The following is an 18,057-nucleotide window of genomic DNA, read 5'->3' as shown; positions in this document are numbered from 1 at the left end:
AGAGATGGCATTGTGCTCCAGCTTCTTGTTGATCTATATATTTATGTCAACATATTCGACTGTTGTATCCCATATTTACATACTTGATCTTTCATGAACAGTTCTTGTCTTTTTCAGCAGCTGTGCGACTTTATTTGTATTTGGGTACAAGGGAATAAGGAGTATTAATAAGAGCTATAGCCGGTGAATCAGCTGCTGCAAGATATTGGAGGAAATTAGCTCGACGTTAAAGGCAGCTGATAAATAAAAGCTTTTTATCTTAAATCTATATTTATGTAATTGTGGCCTTAAAAGTCTAGCATTGCTTGGTCTTGAGTATTAAGAACTGTAAGTGGGCCGCAAGTACCATCAAAAAACTTTATTGGATTTTCTTCTATTTTTGATTAGTAAGTCTTTAAACATTATAGACGTGATAAACCTTGCATCAAAAGCATATATTTCATTGTTCTTCAGCTACCATCCAACGACCTCCCGCCGCCTCATGTCGCATTGTTTTACTGGCTGTTGTGTGAAGCTCACCGTGATCTCTTTCTCCCTTTTTGTTCCTCAGGAGTTCGCCGCGCTGACCAAGGAGCTGAACGCCTGCAGGGAGCAGCTGCTGGAGAAGGATGAGGAGATCTCGGAGCTCAAAGCCGAGAGGAACAACACCAGGGTGAGGCGCCGCACCGGCACGCCGCCTTTAAAAACGTTTCACTCGACTGATTACACTACGACAATCCTCTGAAGCATTCGCTGGCCAAACAGATTCAAACCCTTCGGTCAATTTCAACCAGAAGTGAACTTTATGATGACGCTTGAATTTGCAAGTTTCTCAAACTTTTACTCCCGAATTTCCCTGTGAGCTGCAGAGCGCCTGCTGCACGCTGAAGCAAAGCCTTCGCTATCTCGTGTGCGTGTGTGTGTGTGTGTGTGTGTGTGAGGGTTTTAAGGCTGCCGAAGCACTGGAGCGACCATGCGTACTGTCTGTTTCCAATGTCCAGACATACCTCATTAGTTCCACACATTTCGCCTGAGCATTTTTTGCACTTACTTCACATGGATGGCTGCTCAACGGTAAAACTAGGTCCAAATGGCACCGGTGGCCTGCAGTGTCCAGGTCAAAGTGTTTGGGAAGGTGGAGGGAAGGGAAAACATCTCAAGACATTAGCGATGGAGCTGAAGGCCTGTATCTTCAATCAAATAAAACTTTCCCTTTTTAAAGCGGTAAGCACACTCTGCTGTTGACAGATAAGACTCTGTTTTCCATCCCCGCTGCTGATTAAGTGAGGATTCTCAGTCTTGCACTATCTGTCTCTCTGGATGGAGGCAGACGATTTTTAGCACAACAAGCAGCTGAGACAAACAGAAAGGAGGGGAGGTGAGGCGCAGGAGACAAAGCCATTTTCTCTCTCTCACTTTATTATCACCTTGAATCTTCCCATAGGCATTTAGCAAGCTTTCATAATCAGGCTTGGTTTAGTCGCTGGCACGGCTTTACAGTTCATAATTACATCTTTGAAGGCATGTGCAGGCAGAGTGGACCGAGGGGCTGACAAGTCATGTTGGCGTTTTCGATGAGCGCCACAACTAAATGACATGCAGGTCAATTCGTAGACTGGAGTCATGCACAGACCAGATGAGACAGACCCTCTGATAGATTCCACAGTGGGCATTTTGTATGTATATGCAGATGTGATGGCTGCTGATGAGACTCTCTGAGACAGTTTATCAGATGACAGTAGATGTCTGTGCACACACACACACACACACAGGACCACCCCACTCCTGCAGAGATTCACTTAATGCGTAAATGTCAAATGTTTTGTGTTGAAAATGTGTCTGTAAATAAGACGCATTGTTTTTTGTCATCAGGCAATCGGAACAAAGAGGAGACAAAATACTGTGAATCGTCTCGCTTTTGTTCTAAAAGTTGATGTTGTTTCCCATAGCAACAGATGCAAAACCAGATGCTTGAGTGCATGTTATCGATTACGTTTTTTTTTTTTACTTGATTTGGAACTATATATAAAGGAATACTGGACGCAGGCTTAAAAGGAATGGGTGGAAATGGACTTATATGCCTTCTTGTAAAGAGTTTCATAAGAAGATTAGCATCACTCTCATGTCTTATGTATCATAACTATACAGCTACAACCAGCAGCCAGTTAGCTTAGCTTAGCACAAAGACTGGAAACATTGGGAAACAGCTAGCCTGGCTCTTTTCCCGAGGTAACTAGATTAAGTTAAACAAGCAAATTCCCGCAAGTAACTAAGACTAATGATTCTTTTCTTCTTCTTCTATCATTCACATAAACCATGATGAATATATAAGAAAATATATTGGATTAATAGATTAGCCTGTTGATCACACCTTCATCTTCATCTCTGCATACTGCATGCTCTGTTATCTTAAATTAAATTCATATCATGCTCGCTGTGTCATGCAAGTAAGGAAGAGAATGCAGGCCCTTTTTTTAGTTCCCCAGTGAAACCAAGTGGTGGACCACATGGTACATTTAATCCAGGCGTTTAGCCGAATGAAGCGAAGGCGTCAGCAATGAAGCCAGTGAGGTTTTTCCAGTAAATAACAGGGAGGTCATTGATCCTTATCTTGGATGTAATATTATGTCCTTGGACAATTTCCGAGAGGCAATGAAGTGTCGAGATCTGCATCACCGCCAAAACTGCTCCAGTGGTTCCGTGATCTGGCGCCAATGATTCACAAAGGGAAATGAAAGAAGATGATCCCGTACGCTGATCTCCAGCAGTAATGAATAATGTGTTATCTATGCAGCCCAACTGGTGTTCTCTCTCCCAGTTCACATCCTGGTTGTTTACTCCTAGTTGTTGTTGTTGTTGTTGTTGTTGTTCAGCTCTGCAACTCATTCTGTCTGTCCTTGTGAAGCCAGTCTGCTGGCAGTTGACTTGACACACTCCCTACCTAGCAGCCCAGATTAGCATAATCCATTCTGCTCTGCTGGAAGGATTGCAGTCATCTTTTCATATCTGTACTCTGAGAGAAAAAAAAAACGCCACGACATCAGCAGCGAATTACCTTTAAAATAAAATATATTACTGTCAATGAATCTGTTAAAATGATGATCTCGGGCTGGGACTCAGACACATAATTAACTATTTATACCAATGTGGATGAGGATGGTAGTTACATTTCAAGTAATTATAATGGCAAAGATGATGTTTTCAGTAAAAAAAGACGAAGAATACAGTAACGCAATGTTTGTTCTTCCAGTAACTTGATGGGGAAACGAAAGCTGAGGTTCTTTTCTCTTCTGGACTCGTTCACATTATCCTCACATTTTACCAGCTCGTGCCTTAATTGTGCTGCTGTGAGGGGTATTTAAATGTTTCCCAATGATAATGGTGATGATGGTAATGATGATTGTGATGATGACGATTTCAACCGTGTGTCTCTCCAGCTACTGCTGGAGCATCTGGAGTGCCTGGTGTCCAGACACGAGCGGTCACTGCGCATGACGGTGGTCAAGCGGCAGGCTCAGTCTCCTTCGGGAGTCTCCAGTGAAGTCGAGGTCCTCAAGGCGCTCAAGTCCTTGTTCGAACACCATAAAGCTCTCGATGAGAAGGTGAGTCTCCATCAGAGCGTGCCAGTGTGTCAGCTGTATCGTGGCGGTTTATGTCTGTAATAAAAACTATAATTACTCAATTACAATGTGTGCACGTTGAAATCAGTTTTTTATTAGCAGATTTCCATGTATGTCTCCTCTTAAAATGTAGATGTATAGATCAGCAGCTCGTGAGATCCCTGTTTATTAAACGCTCAATGTTATAATTTTGATTACACATAAAGTATGTCTGTAATCATTGAGACGGTGACATATATTTGTCATCTGTGTTTTCCTGGAAACGTTTGTTGGTTTTAGTCCCAACTAGCGTTTCTCCAGCCTCCTCACAGCCTGCTAATTAATGACCTTTTGACCCCTGTGTGTGATATCACCACAGCCCCCTGTAATCCATTCATCCTCTCCTCTAAAAGCCTATGAAGTCTTGGGCATGTGCAGAGGGGGGATCCCAAATCGGACCCTGGTTAACTTCTAATCCGGGATCGACCTCCTCTGAGATCTGGCATCCATATTGGGCGTGTTCAAGCTCCATCTCAGTCCTAGAAGAAGACGAGTACACTCTGAGTTTCTCAGAGGAGGAGAGTATCGTAGCAGCTGATGCTTTAAAAGCAATAAAAGCCTCAAAAAGCTGTTTTGAAGCCACAGCACAAGTGTTTTTGTGAGGCTGAGGGAGGAAAAGAGGACACAAGCGCGGCATTTCTTCTGCTGCGTTAACCCTCGATTGCCTTTGACTGCAATTTAAAGCGGGAGTGCAACAATCTTTCAGACATTTTGCTCTTGAGTGCGAGTTAATAAGAGAGGAGATCTACAGAATTGTGATTTTTCTTTTCTTTTTTTTTCAGGTAAGAGAGAGACTACGGGTGTCATTGGAGAGAGTGTCGGTCTTGGAGGAGGAGCTCACAGCAACCAATCAGGAGGTATGTCGCAGATAATGAATATTGTTATGTATTTGAGTCTTCTTTGTGTTGTATTGTATCCTCATTCTCGATGGATGGATAACAAACATGAATTTAAGTCTTCTACCAGCATACGTACAGCTCATATTGACTGATCAATAAAAGCAAGGCAGGTTTAAAAATACTTAAAAACTGAAGTGTGTTACCGAAGAAAGAAATCTGAAAAATGCCTGATGAAGAAAACCATTAACAAACACATAATAAAAAGTCAGGAAACTAGAAACCGCAGCGTGAAACATGAGTCCATATCCGCACTCACAGAATCAATGTGCTCCTTGTTTATGTGGATGTAAATCTGATACACACTGTGATGTGTTGTCCTGAATTATGTATCAGCTCATAAAACAACCACCTCTGCCGGATTGTGGAAATAACACCACGGAATAACAGAAGAGTGGCCACTTTAACAACGGTGGCCCGACTCCTTCCTCCGCCTCCTCGGCTCAGGCCGGCTGAAGTGCCGGAGCAGCTCCCGCATTGCTGAGGGTTGTGAGTAAAACCCTCCCGGCTGGCACTTCACCCGCCTGTCAGACATGCCGGTCTGACACCCAGGCCTGGAATAAAAGTCGGGGAAGAGAGGAGAGGAGAAGATGAAGGGAGAGGAGAGAGGAGAGTGAAGAGCAGAAGGGAGAAAGGTTGGGAGGCGTGTGAAGTGGGTGGAAACGGTGAGAAAATCCACAAAAAAAGAGCGAGATAGAGGCGGCAGGTGTGTGTGTGTGTGTGTGTGTGTGTGTGTGTGTGCGTGTGTGTGTGTGTGTGTGTGTGTGTGTGTGTGTGTGTGTTGATGAGAGTGCAGTTTGTCAAAGCACATCTGACGATGAGAGGAGACGAGAGGGAAACACAGAGCGAGGTTTGATAAACTGAGTGTTTGGATGGAAGGACGGTCTGATCAAAATAAATAATGTGACAGACCGCCGGGTTCCCAGAGCTGTCGCTCCTTTTCTTTTACAGCTTTGGTGATAAAGTCGTCTTTTTAAAAAACTGTAAAGTCTTTTGTCAGACACTTTGAAGCGTTTTTCTCACAGCCAAGTTCACGGTGCTTACGGGGCACTCGTCAGCGCGGTGGACAGATGAGTGATTGGACCTTGAGGCGCAGGAAGAGGCAGTTAGAGCTGCTTTGCAGAATAGAAATGTCCACGCCGCGAAAGGCTCCAGGGAGGCGGGCGGAGCCGGCAGCCAGCGAAGAAACCGGTAATTGATTTGTGATGGAGGTCTGGTATGAGTCCCGTCTCCCCGTGGGGGTTTCGGACAATGTGGAAATGAGATGAAATCAGTGGCCTTTGACTTTCACGCACTCGCAGGTGTTTAAGTGGTCGCACGCTGATTATTGCCGGTTATGGAACAGAATGTGTTGGAATTGATCAGAGAATAAATTGCTGTTTCATGTTTATGTATAGTGGACAATAGACAATAATCAACACTGGAACACATTTAAAAAAAAAAAAAAAGTCAATGCCCTATGGCTGGCTAAACAAGTATTTTGCACTTATAGTTTCATCTTGGTTAGAGATGGATACAATAATAATAATAATAATAATAATAATAATATGAAGATGATGAACAGCTATTTTATTTTTCCAACATGTAATAATAAAACGAATGAACATCAAATTCTAAATGAACTACATAAATATTATATGTTCAGAAAGAGTAAGCAGAAGTAAAATACATAGAGTATAAGGTCCTAACTTTTTCAATTACTTTAATAATTTAAATAATTAACTTATTGTTCATCACATGTACACATAACTAATTATCTTAATAATATAATAATATATCAAACATCAGCAACGAGACAATCCAGAGACACACGGCCCCTTCCTCATGCCTTTACCTTTTTTAAAACACAAACTTCATGTCATCAAAGTCATTTGATTTCCTAAATGAAATATTAATTTATAACATTAATATATTCATAATGAAATAATCTCTTTAAATGCTCTGCAACTCAGTTTGATTGACAGCGTCCCCTCACCGTGAGCAAACAACAATTTTAACTGTCTTAAAATTCTATTAAAACACCGCTACATCCTGATTGGTGCCCAGACATTTGTGACATCACCTGTTTCCCAGCCAACTCAAACAAGTGAGAAGAGCAGAAAACAGCAGAGCCAGAAATCATTCATGTGAAATAAACAAAACTGGTCGCTGGAAATGTTCATTTAAGACCCTTGAGACAAATCGAATGAATTGTTTCACTTCTTTTCGGAAAACAACACTTTTAAAACTCAATAATAGAACATGGCTTAATAACATAAAGGAGGTCTGCCTTGGGACCAGTCAAGTCGAGGAAAGATCCAAGACTTTATCGGAGTAAAGTTATTATTTTTTTCTGCCTGTTCTAATCCCGCGTGGTAGCTCTCATATCCTTTACAAGAGTCCCAAGGTATCACAGGCACAAACAATATAGGCCTTGTATTCTTATTTTGTATTTCTTTGCTTTCAGGGCTTGTGTGTGCACACCTGTTTGTGCCATGCATTTGTGATTGATTGTAATTTATGCTTATTGCACCAGAACCGTGCATGACCCCGGCTCTCACCTTGACAAAATCAATCTTTTATACTTTCGGAGCCCACTTCCTCCACAGAGCCTCGCTTCACTCCTTCTCGCATCTGTCCAATGTGGCCTTCGTCACATTGCCTCGTCCTCTTCGTCCTCTTCACCCAACACTGAAGTGCAAAAGAGAGATAAGGAATTCACGATGCTGTGCACTTCTCCATCTCCGTCAGATGTCTTTGCCTTTGATGAGAGCTAGATCAAACATCAAAAAGAAAATAATAGGCGCCATGTTCATTTTACATGTCAAACTTCTCCTTTTTTTTTTTTTTTTTTTTTTAATGCCAGAGCTGCATCTGCAGCACTCCGCTCGCCATTTGTTGTGTCTGAGGCGGGGAATCATCTTCCACTGCCCTCTGTCCCCACTTTTAACAAATCCTGACTTCAGCTGACTCTCACTTCCATGTCGCAGAGGACAGGCTGGGTTTTGAGTTTAAACCGGATCGTGTCAAGGTCACTTGAGATCGTTTGTTTTATCCACACGCTTGTTTTTCCTCCACTGTTTCATTCACAGCGAATATCTATTGGTGAGAAAAATGCAATTTTCTCTCACTTCCCACATCCTGATTTATTTGTCACGAACACAAAGATGACCTTCCAGTATTGTCAACTCATTTAGATGCAAACTGTATGCGCACTTTAGATTATATTGTGATGCATCGAATAGCAAACGCACACTCCAGACTGCTTGGGAAATGAAATCACCCACACACAAAAAAATGAACAAAAAAGGATTTACATGCAGATTTGAGAGTCCCAGGTTATTGAGAGATTAGAGCATTTCCAAAGCTTCTGAATAGTCATAGAGTCGAACCAGCATGACGCTTCTTTAATCACATCATGCTAACAGCACTGCTCTTGTACTGTTGTCTTTGGTTGTTGTTTCATGGCTGGTGCAGAGAACAAGGGTGGAATAAGTGTTTGTGTGTTTTAAAAGGTCCTGGCAGGGTTCACTGGACTGTTTTCTGTTTACGTATGACGACATGTGATGAACTTGGGTCATAAATGTTGTTTTGGCCATAGAAATATTACATAATCGTAACGCTGAACAGGGGGGTTCATAGCTGTCTGTTTAAAACATCCATCACATTTTAACGGACAGACTTTTAGATCAACTTTGACCGACCAGAATTAAAGTTTTTTTTTTGGACCCGCCTTGTTTTTGGTGGGCCTCGTGGCCGTAGCAAGGGGTTCTACGACCACAGGTTGGACCCAGCCCTCTGGCTTTTTTTTTCGGTCTGTACAATCATATCATAATCAATAGAAAGGGTGGCCAAAAGTATTAAAATAAAACTTAAAGCTGCAAAAGCAGCAAGAAATATGACAGATAATCAGTGAGAAAAAAACATCTCTCTACTCTGCCTCCTTTTAGTGCTCCTAGTGGCTTTTGCATAATTCAACCACCAATCAGATCCGAGGAGTCTCTAACGCAGCTGTCAATCACTGCTGGTGAACACCCATCCAACTGTCAAACTAGGCAGCGCTCATTAAATATGAATCAAGACTGCAGCTACATTTTTGCCACAAGAAGAATTCACCAGCCGCTTTTCAACATGGCGACATTTGACTTTGTTTATGAGAGACAAGTAGCAGCCGTAGTACAGGAGACTTTCTGGCTTCCTCTTCCCCATCGGGAGGAGAGCGATAATCACATGCTGTCTGTTGAGGAAGAACCAAAGCCGCATTTAAGGAAATGCAATATTCAATATTAAAACCGTCTTATCTTGTTTTTTTTGTTTATCTCAGCGCTCTTAACCTTCAAAATCAACTGTTTGTATGTGCAGGCATTCTGACACTATCTGTGCGCTTGTTGCCGTCCTGCAGATCGTGGCCTTAAGGGAACAAAATGCTCACATTCAGAGAAAAGTGGCTTCCGGAGACGGAGGAGAGGACTTACTGGACGGCAGTGAAGCTCAACAGAAGGTCCATGGCAAGGTGAGGATAGCATCTTTAGCTAACAAGCGTTTAATATATGTCAACATGTAGGAGATGGTCAAACCTTAAACCAAAAAACTGTTTAAAACGTACAAAAACACGGTCAGAAACAATGTAGAAATGTTGCTATAGAAATATTAAAAACATGTATTTGAGGCCAAAAGTATAGAATCTTTTTTTTTTATCAGTATTGAATTGTTATATGGACATTTAAGTCAACAAATCAAATGACTCCACTATTATTGTAATAATAATAAATTAATAAAACGTACAAAACAAATGCAATAATTCTAAATTAATCTGCACAATAATCTAAAAGAATGTGTATGATGCCACAAACTCTGGGAACCATTCAACCAAGAGAGGGCTTAAGATTCAGAATCTGACTTAAAAAGCTCACCACACTGCATACAGAAATGAAAAAAAAAAAAAATAGAAACAATGCTAAATATTCCCTAAAAAAGTGAAATCTGCCAATACATTTCCCAGCTTCATATTGAATTCAAAATGATGTTTGAAACTACATTATGCATCTGTAAAACAGACTCAGTTATTGTTTCTTAACATAGGAAAACAATGAAAATGCGTAAAGTCTCGCAATGAGATAGTATTTATTAATACAGTAAAACATATACAAGCAGCATAATGTGGGTAATTCTGTCCAATTAAGAGGACACAGTCTCTGTATCCTCACTCGCTATGGACCAGGATGCAGCGGAGCTTTATATATTAAACATGCACATATTTAGGCATAGATCTGGGCTGCCATTTATCATCTTGAAATGCCCTCAATGTCAAAATCACAGTTTGGTGCTAGTGCACAAATAATTCCTGCACGTGGAGTTCCTGCTGATTTGTTAATCGTCAGTACAGCGTTATTAATGATGTACGCTTTCATACATTTAGATCGGCTGCTGTTCTGAAGGTGACCCACAGTCAAATCAGAGCTCTCGCTGCGACCTCAGCCTCTCCCATTATGCAGCAGCACACGTGGACCTGCATAGATTAATGCAAATCCCCCCTCTGATTATTAATTTAAAGACTAAGAGGTGTACCTGCTCCCACGTTTACAAAACAGACACTCTTGCATCAGAGCCCAAAAACCATCGACTCCAAATCCCAAAGCAGACTTTCCGAAATCCTTTTAGCATGCAGACAGCGGCATCTGCATCCTTACAGGATAGCTGGGTAGATCGATGGAGACGCTATTACTCGACCGGTGTGCTGGAGGAAGAGGAGTGGGGGTGGGAGTAAGAAGACGAAGGGTGTGCTGTGCCGAGGGATGAGGCTAATGAGGAGAAGGCTGTCGTCTGCTCTGTTTCGTGAAGATAAAAAAAAGAGTGAAAATGAACGGTTTGTGTTTGGATGTGTTAATATGCTCGCAAACGGAGTTGAACGTGTGTGTTGAAACGTGTTTCGGTGAGAGCGAGGACTGTTAAGTGTCACTGGGACTGACGGGCGTGGCAGCGGCTGCCGTCAAAGGGGACGACAACCCTGATCTGCAAAACACACGTCTTCCTCCAGCACAGCCCTCTCTGGTGGATTCTCACGTGTCCTTTGGTTGTCATTAATGTGACAGGTGGAGAGAGGTCAGCGAGGGGGTGAGGGAGGAGGGGAGGAGGTGAGGAGGGAGGGAGGGAAGAAAGTGCCGCTCTTGAAGCGCATATTGACCCGTCGAGCTCTCAAACCTGGAGCGGAGACCTGGAGCTGCCTGATAAGCAGCTAATGCAGGCTGACAGATGAGGCCTTTTGCTTCACCCGCTTTGAATGTTTCATCCAGTAAACATCCAGTCCTGGTTTAGGTTCTTTACCCATCAACCCTAGAGAACAGATTTACTGATATACTCCTGGGTTACCTTTTACTTTTGTAAAACAATAAATGAAAAAAAAGAGTCTTTGAGGAGATGGAAAGATGGATAAATCAAACTAATTTGAGGTAGGAAAGCAAGCAACTTTGCTGCAAAAAAACGGACAAAAATGAGAATGGGGTGAATTTCTTTTGGGGAGTGTGTGTGTATATAGTGTAATTGAAATGATTTGGTGTGTACAAGGCATTACGTTCTCAAAGTATTTGTAAATGGTTGGTAACGCAAAATCACATCAAGAAAAGGGAGTGATGATTTATGTGGAATAAAAAATACTTCACAATAAACTAGTAAATATAGCTGTAAAATAGGAAGTATGAGCATAAAATGGTCGTACTCAAGTGGAGTATTGGTACCTTTTAGAATTGCACAGAAGAACAGTACGTTTTATTATTATTTTTGAGAAATCCATCTCAGATTTCAGCGTTGCATTCCACAATTGTATACTTGCACTCAAGCGCGTACTGTATGAATGATATTGTATAGCTTGCATTAAATTGAGACATTTGAGAGTTGTCTCACTTTGAAAAATTGTAAATACTTATAATACTTAATACCCATATTGGGCGTTCTGTCCCACTGTGAACAAATCAGTAGGGACTTGAAGGAAAGTAGTTATATCTTTATGTACTCACAACCGCTATATTGGTGTTGCAGTCGAGGATGATATCTAAGACCAGGGCATGGGGAAAGAAAACTCTGCTATAGGGACACAATGTGTTTTGTAATTTGGGTAAACAAACTCTTAAAATGTATCTGCTCATGTGGACACACAACTTTGTCTAATCTCAGATGAATAAATAAAAAGAGAGCACATGTAAACGCTCTCTGAATATGTATCATGTGTGGGACGGACATTTAGCATTGTAGAGCTAAATCCTTAAAGTTGGTCCTTTTCATGAGAGCGGCAGTGTTAACATCAGCGGTGTGATTTAGTGGGTCTTGCTCGCTGCTCGGGTGAATCATTGATCACAGGCAGCAGGCGGAGAGGCCCAATGAGGTTAGTCCTCGCAGATGGATGTCCGAGGACGAGCAGCTGGGCCCGATACAGCAGAGAGACACGGAGAATGAGAAGAGATCGCTTGTCCTCAATCCTCACTTCCACCTGATTTACAATAATCACATTTGAATAAAGAGGACGCTGTGTTGTGTAAAAGTGGCATTCAGCGCCGTCAGAGGAGCCGCTGCTCTTTAGCAGCGATAATAAAGTTGTTTTCTGGGCTCAAGTAAGTTCTCACTGGCATCCTCCTCATTAATCTACCTCATGCAGAGACCCGCGGAGTCAGAACTCAGCGAAACCTAATCATATTACTGATGCAAGTGTCAAAGCAATTTTTTTGGAGTGCTTCTCAATCATTCTTTGTCGCCAAAAATCAAAGCAGGGGAAGAGCCGAAAGCCTTGAACTCCTGAACTTGAATTTACCAGAGTGCTAATGTGTGTAACTCTCCAAAGAAGAAATGGTGTCTGAAGTGGCAGAGACACTGATTTCTCCAGACCCACTTCAACACAGGAAGCCGGGGCAAATCACAAATTAGTCGTGTTCACCTGTTTCCTGTTCAATGCTCACGTTTCTATTTTCCTGCATCCTGCAGTCAGATTTATAATCTCTAGCATTTGGTGTTTGCGATTACTTTTTTGTTTCACTCCCCGTGGGGTGAAAACACATTTTCTAAAAGCGGAATCTGGGCAGTAATGTGTGTTTAAAGCTGCTAGATTGTTGATTTGATTTATTAATGCGCTGTAAGTGTCCTAAACCCAATGGTGCCTTCAAGACACCAAACAAAAAAGGCAACAGCGTCGCCACGATGAACACATTTTGAATCCAGGACTGTAGCGTTTCAAAGCCACATCCCCCAAAGGGAATGATGCTATCGAACTGAAGCTGAAGTTGATGCCCCGTTCTTTTCCTCCTCTCTCCTCCAGCGTCTGTCCAACGGCTCTCTGGAGTCGGCCCATGAGGCGAGCCAGGTGGTGGAGCTGCAGGACCTGCTGGAGAAGCAGAACTACGAGCTGGCCCAGATGAAGGAGCGCATGTCCTCCCTCTCCTCCCGGGTCTCCGAGGTGGAGCAGGAGCTGGAGACGGCCCGGAAGGACCTCATCAAGTCAGAGGAGATGAACAACAAGTACCAGAGGGACATCAAAGAGGTTACAGAGCACACACAGACACACACACACACACACACACACACACACACACACACACACACACACTGGGAACAGGCATACTCACACATTTGCAACAGAGACATCAAAGAGAGCCAGCAGTGGTTTAAAAAAAGCTTCTATTAGCATAAACTCTCACACTCCCTCTTTATGACTATGTATTTCTCACACACACAAACACATGCAAACAGAATTAAAGGCACACGGCTTCTTTAAAGCACACATTTCTGGTAGCACTGTCTATTACGCCCATGTCTATAATGCAGTATTTGCAAACACTCATACTAATTATTAATCATGCTTTATGATAATAATCAAAAGACATTATGAAGCAATTTATAATGACTTATGGGTCAACTTTTGTTTTGCAAGGATTACTGTATTATAACTCCTGTAGTTGTAATAGATTATAATCTCTTAATAAATGCATTATAAGTTACTCTAAGTGGTCATTGTTTATGAAGATGCATGTGTGCTCATAACTATAAGTATACAGTGCTATAAGCAGATTTTAACATAAGTATGTTTATTGTGCATAATAGATATGGGTATCATAGAAAGTTTTTTTTAATGCTTTTGTCTGTTTTTATAACAACGCAAGCAAGTGAATCATACAAATATAACAGAAAAACAAACAGACCCCAGTAGGATACGTAAACAAGTCTCAAGGACACACACGAATACTTAAGATTAAAAAAAGAAAATCCAAGAAAAACAAGCAGCTGTTTCTGCATCTGCCTCTGTTTGGTTCTTAAACACCTTTTCAAGCTAAAGTGGCGACGTGTAAAGCTTCAAACCAGCCAGTTAAATGCCACTTTCCTGGAGAAATGAGACTGTTTGTGTCATACTTTGGCAATCAAGGAGCCCAATCATAAGCCAATTCAGTATACGTCTGTGGAGGTGGATGCCAGTGAAGTGGACTGGATATGAATATAAGATAACCCCCCTCCCCCGCCCTCCGTAGCCCTCGGCTGGTATTGCTATTGATTGCTAACGATGCAGGCAGAGGCAGTGATTACGGCCGATGGCAAACATGGATTTATCGGGCCGACTCGGCGTTATTACCCCACTGTGCCTCCTCTGAGAGCAGCAGATTATTCGGCTCTCCCAGGGAACACCTTTCTGTGTGGTTTTGAAACCTACATGTTGCTTGCATGGGTTTGTATCTGCAGCAAATCCCCTCGCAGGAAAGGAAATGAGCTCTCAGAGATAATGCTGCCGTGGAACCTTGTGTGTGAGATACAAGATCACAGCTGTGTGATTGTACTTTATGAAGCTGTTGTCTTATTTAGTATTTGGCTTGTGTCTGGTGATTATACCCTGGTCCTGTCATACAACAAAATTATTTATTACAGAAGTATTTATAATAATAACATGCTGTGATGAAATTATGGGGCATTTTTTTTCAATTAAGCCTCCTGTGAGTTAGAGCTGCAAGTGACAATATGAAGCGGAAATTGAAGACTAAGAAGCATGTTGCCCTCTCTTAAAAAAAACTCCAAAAAAATTGCCCAAATAGTGTATGAATGCTCTCATCATTTATTTTCTGCCATGCTCTGATTGCTCTGACTATGTGGGTCTGCTTGCAGGCCATGTGTCAGAAAGAGGACATGGAGGAGCGGATCGTAACTCTGGAGAAACGCTACCTGAGCGCCCAGCGAGAGTCCACCTCGGTGCACGACATCAACGACAAACTGGAGAACGAGTTGGCCAACAAGGAGGCGTTCCTCAGACAGGTCTGTACAACGCACGGAGCGGGTTTGCGCGGGATCGTCAACCCCCGAGAGATTATCAAGATTCTTATCATTTTTGTGTCACATTGAGAGTCCAGGTGGCTGCTGAAATGGACCTTTCAGAGCTGAACATTTTTGGGATTCAGAAAATAATTGAGCGTGCATGTGCAGCTGGTTGTTAGAGAGATGCTTCCCGTCGGATAACAAAGCCCTTAGAGACGATCCGCAGAGGTTCGGCAATGAGAAAACCTCTTGACATTGTGTCAAATAAGGTCAGAGGAAATTACCACCGGGGGAAGGGATTTAGATGGTTTTACTTAAATGTTTACTTTAAGCACATGCGCACGGCTGAAAGTCATTTTCATAACTTATGTAACGCTGAACAATACAACAAAGCAATGATACAAATGTATTCTCCTTTTGCTGATTCTTTGCAGCCAATTAGATAAATTGCCATGCCATAGACGACTGAGTGGCATTTTCCTGTGCACAGGCTTTAAGCAGCAGCTGATCTCTGGAGGGAGAGACACTAATGTGAGCAGAAGTTATCCTGGGCTGACACCACGAGACACACGAGCGTCCTTTGGCTTTGTTGTCAAGAAAGTTGCTCAGATGCCAAGCAATTTGAGCTCAGCTAACTGGCTGCTGGCTCTAGCTACATATTTACATTGCGGACAATCTGCACATCTAACTCTCTGCAAGAAAGCGTATTCCTAACGAATTAAATGCTGTTGCAAGTCAAGTACCTTTCTGCTGGTACACAATCAACCATGAGCACCAAGTTGACAAAGAGACCACTCTGCAAAATACACAGCCCTCGGAACGTACAGAAATAACCTTGAGAGCCTTTGGGTTTAAGTGAAACCCCCACTTCAAACCCACTTCCTCTCTGGCAGTGTAATGAGTTACTTGTTGTTGTGCCAGAAGCTGAACCGTTGGGTTTGGCCGCTGTTGTTTGAAGATGAGTTGTTCCGAGCAGGATGTAGGCTTGGCCATCGCTACAGAAGGAATGAGAAGGAATTTCGAGCAAAAAGGCAAAAAAAAAAAACTAAATAGATGGATGGAAAGGGACCCGGGGACACACGCTGTCACACGTCCCCAGTGTCGTCTCAGACACCAGTGGCTGTCGGGTGATACGAGTAAAGACAGAAAATATCACGGACACACACAACGCAGCGCGGCCCTGGCCCTCTCCAGTCTAATTATTGCTTATTGAGCTGCCAGGCCCGATGCTTTGGGGAGCAGAGCATCTGTCGCCGATGGCAAAGGCTGCCAAGACAGACCCCCCCCCCCCCCCCCCAAAAAAAGAGTCTCAAAACTGATCAGAACCCCGAGGATGGCGGGGATAGAAGTCTTGACACGCAATGAGGAAATACAAGTCACTCGGTGACAGCGGCACTGAACGCTGGGTTTGATTTCCATTTATTAGAATGTATCTGAATGCCTAATCAGGGCAATTACCGGTATCTGCTGTGTGAAAGTTGCTACTGTCACTGTTGGCGAGTACAGAGCTGCTATTCTGACTCTGTTATGGTGCTATTTGGAAGAAGGGTTGAGTAGTACTACAGATATCTGTCGTTCTATTTCCTACCAGGCGATGATGCTCTGTTGACAGCAACATGATTCACATTCACAGGCGGTTTTTATATATTATTATATGCCAGACGAGGGGAGAAAAGACACATCCTGTTAACCATCATCCTTAGGCACCATTCCTTCACTTACTTCACCTAAGTTCACCTCTCTGTTTTTTGATCTGCACTAATTTGATTTGGCTTTTGCTCCACAACGAAGGATTTTGTGTTGATTTTGGCGGTCCCTGTGGACAAAATCCATAATGTTTCCAAGCATTAGATTCCCTTTAGAAAACTTCTCATTTTACTGCAGCAGGGCCTGACAGACTGCCCCGCTCAGTCCTGGTTCATCAGTATTAAATTGTGTCTGTTTCATACCAAGTTTAAAGCTCCTCTTCTGAATGACTTCCTACCTCTGATGTGTGTGTGTGTGTGTGTGTGTGTGTGTGTGTGTGTGTGTGTGTGTGTGTGTGTGTGTGTGTGTGCACAGATGGAGGAGAAGAACAGGCAGCTCCAGGAGAGGCTGGAGCTTGCAGAGCAGAAGCTCCAGCAGACCATGAGGAAGGCGGAGACGCTGCCGGAGGTAGAAGCTGAACTGGCCCAGAGGATAGCAGCCCTCACCAAGGTAGGAACACACACACACACACATACACACATTCCCACAGATGCCCTCGTCTGTAGATGTGTTTCTATACCTGTGTGTAAGTGTGCCCGTGGTGTCATGTCATGACGTTTCAACATGTCCCTCTCCTCTCCCTCGGCCACATAGTCTGACTCCAGCTCCTCTTCCTCCCCCGATGATTATCACTTTGTTATGGAAGCTAAACTCCAAGACATGAACTCCATTCTTAGGAAGGTAGTCCCACAGGCCTTCACAGCTACTGCCAATTCCTGTAGAGAGCAGATTTCATTCATTTATCTTATGAGTGTTTTGTGGCGAGCGTGTTTACTGGGATTCTGCTCTGGCTGTTGGACCACCATGGGACAGCTGCATGGCACTTCTGGCTGGAGCTCATACTTGGCAGCGCTGGAGGAGCTCTCTTCCTCTTTTCATTCTGTCCTTTGGTGGCATTGTTCTCCATCCCTCTCCTCGTCGCTTCTCTGTTCTGTCTCAACCAGCTCTCTCTCTCTCTCCTGTTACGCTTAAATGCAATAGACATCCATCTTTGATTTTGGGGTAGAGGCTTTGGCTTGTGTCGTCGCCACTGCTTTTTCTTTGTTTGCCCGTCAGGCTGTCAAGCACGGCGATCATCGCGCCCCTTCTTTTTTTCTCTCCTGTCTGTGCTGTGATCCGTCCGTAGGCGGAGGAGCGTCACGGGAGCATTGAGGAGCGGATGAGGCACTTGGAATGCCAGCTGGAGGAGAAGAACCAGGAGCTGCTACGGGTGAGTCACCGCAGGGGCGTCGTGCCAGGCGACGCTAACCTGGCGGCCACTGCTGCATGAGCATGACAGCTTGAGCCGACCGATGACGCATCGTCTGAGTTATCAGCGCCGACACTGGACTAAATCAATGTTTCACACACTACGGTGATGGAACGGTTTGTGAAATGCTGCCACAATGTACGACTTACGAGATATCGCATTAGCATCTTCAAGTAGAGAGAAAAGTGTATGATGTATAATTGCAACCTCAGGAAGTAGGTTTTTCCTGCTATTTGCACAATCGAGCAGGATGTTAACCTGATTTGAACCT

General features: G+C 43.2%; 1 protein-coding gene across 7 annotated transcripts in view; it reads left to right on the top strand.

Annotated features, from left to right (window-relative positions):
* The window catches only part of ppfia2 (PTPRF interacting protein alpha 2), a gene marked incomplete at both ends in the record, with an annotated part of 127,496 nt that overhangs the window by 89,685 nt on the left and 19,754 nt on the right, over positions 1-18,057 (top strand). For 5 of the 7 annotated variants that reach the window (XM_079236009.1, XM_079236008.1, XM_079236006.1 and 2 more), the window contains 8 exons: positions 551-652; positions 3,417-3,581; positions 4,421-4,495; positions 8,916-9,026; positions 12,816-13,037; positions 14,645-14,791; positions 16,853-16,987; positions 17,664-17,747. In XM_079236009.1, the coding sequence (XP_079092135.1) occupies positions 551-652; positions 3,417-3,581; positions 4,421-4,495; positions 8,916-9,026; positions 12,816-13,037; positions 14,645-14,791; positions 16,853-16,987; positions 17,664-17,747 (1,041 nt within the window). Of the gene's footprint in view, positions 1-550; positions 653-3,416; positions 3,582-4,420; positions 4,496-8,915; positions 9,027-12,815; positions 13,050-14,644; positions 14,792-16,852; positions 16,988-17,131; positions 17,219-17,663; positions 17,748-18,057 lie in introns of all 7 variants that reach the window. The other 2 variants (XM_079236004.1, XM_079236005.1) reach the window with 2 other exon arrangements.

The sequence above is a fragment of the Taurulus bubalis genome (assembly GCF_910589615.1).
Source record: "Taurulus bubalis genome assembly, chromosome: 20".
NCBI classification, from domain to species: domain Eukaryota; kingdom Metazoa; phylum Chordata; class Actinopteri; order Perciformes; family Cottidae; genus Taurulus; species Taurulus bubalis.
The sequence above is the reverse complement of the archived record's forward strand: the minus strand, read 5'-3'. Positions and strand labels throughout refer to the sequence as shown.